The sequence below is a fragment of the Octopus bimaculoides genome, chromosome 2 (genome assembly GCF_001194135.2).
Source record: "Octopus bimaculoides isolate UCB-OBI-ISO-001 chromosome 2, ASM119413v2, whole genome shotgun sequence".
Lineage (NCBI taxonomy): Eukaryota > Metazoa > Mollusca > Cephalopoda > Octopoda > Octopodidae > Octopus > Octopus bimaculoides.
In genome coordinates this window covers 131,430,854-131,433,225 of record NC_068982.1, presented here as the reverse complement: position 1 = coordinate 131,433,225, position 2,372 = coordinate 131,430,854, and the positions used below count along the sequence as shown (strand labels likewise).

At 41.1% G+C, this 2,372-nt stretch overlaps 1 protein-coding gene across 1 annotated transcript in view; it reads left to right on the top strand.

The window, feature by feature from the left end:
* Positions 1–2,372, top strand: part of LOC106867961 (probable G-protein coupled receptor 158) — a 244,957-nt gene that overhangs the window by 220,840 nt on the left and 21,745 nt on the right. Inside the window, exon 5 of the mRNA XM_014913042.2 lies at positions 404–513. Within this exon, the coding sequence (XP_014768528.1) occupies positions 404–513 (110 nt within the window). The remainder of the gene's footprint in view (positions 1–403; positions 514–2,372) is intronic.

The following is a 2,372-nucleotide window of genomic DNA, read 5'->3' as shown; positions in this document are numbered from 1 at the left end:
ATGGTGGTGATGGTGGTAGATTGATTGATTGATTTAGAAGCGGGTTGTCATGGTGATAGCTGGGTTAATGATAATAGCAATAGTTGGGTCTATTGTCATAAAAGATAGCAGTTGGGGGAGGTTGGTGTGGGTGTTGCTAATATCTGTTGCAGTATTGGTGGTTAAGGTGGAAACGGTTAGGTTGAAGGTGCAAGAAATGGTAATGATGGTGGTGGTGGTGGTGGTGGTGGTGGTGATGGTGGTGGTGGTAGCTGTGGTAGTGATGGATGGTGGTAATTGTTGTTGTCATCATGGTAAGAATGAACAAGTATATTAAATTTTAATTTTGGTCTTGATTTTATTAACAACTGAATTTCATACTGCTTTCTATAACATCTCCCAAATATATTCATCTCTTTGCCAGGTTGTTATACGATACTTCGAGCCAACTACATTGACTTGCTTGCTCGTGCCATGGTTTCGTGAAGTCGGCTTTACCATTGTTTATGGTGTGCTTTTACTCAAAATGTACAGGTAACAGTATTTCTTACACCTTGTCTTCTATTATTAGGAGTCTAAATGCAGTGTCCATGTCTAGAATCAGTGATTGTTGCAACACATATGATACAGACATACACATGCACACTTGCATACGCACATATAAAAAGAGTAAAGATCCCTTTCAGTTGCAAATGACCATGGGATTGCACCTAGAAAGATACCCTCCGAGGCACAAGTCCGGGAAAGATAGTTTATGGAAGACCAGCAGTCACCCATACATATCAGCCTCTCCTCTCCACGCCACCAATGTTATCCAGGGGAAAAGCAAACGCTGATACAGCTTGGCACCAGTGATGTTGCAACTCATTTGTACAGCTGAGCAAATTGGAGCAACGTGAAATAAAGTGTCTTGCTCAAGAAGACAACACACAGCCTGCTCTAAGAATTGAACTCTCAATCTCATGATTGTGAGTCTAACACTCTAACCACTCAGCCATGCACCTTCACAGAGTACTACTTTTCAATGTGACATGCCATCATCACCAAAACAATATACAAAGCCATTCAAAAACAAATTCTCTTGAGATAAGTATACAGATACCCCCTCCGCCTGCTTTGAATACATTCTTAAACATGAACAGAAGGAATATTAGTGGAACATTCCTATCAAAACGTCTACCAAGTGCATGTAAAACAGGCTGGAAATAGTAGTTGTATGCTGTCAACTTAATGTGACAGTCCCCTGAAGGGAATAATACTACTGTTGGTTAGACCTAGGAAGCTGCACCGCTTCCTATCTGCTTTGACACATTTCCTGTGTCCTTATGTTTACAAGGGGGAGACAACCACTTCCACCCAGCTAAGCCTGCATCCAGAGACATGTTTCTGAATCTTTGCTCGTCATCGTCAGTGCAGCTTCCTAGGTCTAACCAACAGTAGTATTATTCCCTTCAGGGGACTGTCACATTAAGTTGACAGCATACAACTACTTCATCGTATCACTGCTGCATAAATCTCTCTGAGAGATTTAGAAATGTATTATTTCTAAAAAAGACTGGAAATACTTGTTTGGAACAGACAAGAAAATGTATGAACCATTATAGAAATGAGCTACTCTGTTGATATAAATTTCTCTTTGGAAATCAAGGAGAAAGAAGGTAAATAAGGGCAATAACTTCAAAACACCCTGCTTTTATATCCATATTATAAATTCATCGAGCGAAGTCATTGCCAGTGCCGCTGGACTGGCTCCTATGCAGGTGGCACGTAAGAAACACCTTTTTAAGCATGGCCATTGCCACTACCGTGTGACTGGCCCTTGTGCCGGTGGCACGTAAAAGCACCCACTACACTCTCGGAGTGGTTGGCGTTAGGAAGGGCATCCAGCTGTAGAAACTCTGTCAAATCAGATTGGAGCCTGGTGCAGCCTTCTGGCTTGCCAGTCCTCAGTCAAATCATCCAGCCCATGCTAGCATGGAAAGCGGACGTTAAATGATGATGATGATGATGATGACTGATAATAATTGGTGCATTTGGTTTTGTGAGTAAATGCCCAAGTGGCAATCTGGGAAAGCAGAAGTTTCCAGACAAAGAAACCAACCAATTAACACGCACATTGCAAATACAATCTGTAAGCAAAACAATAAAAATATGCAAGAGTTTTCTCAAGTTCAAAATGTGACGTTGGTTTGGTTATCTACTTTCCCACAATGCTCCTCTGTATCTTCGTTAGAAACCAGCTTCTTCCTAACAGGAAGTCTTCAAGTAATTAAAAATAGAAAAGAACTTACATACATGTGACAGCATGGCTGTGTGATTAAAAATGTTTGGTTCACAACCATAGAGTTTTGGATTTCTGAACATATGTCTTCTATTATTGCTCCCTGTGGGCC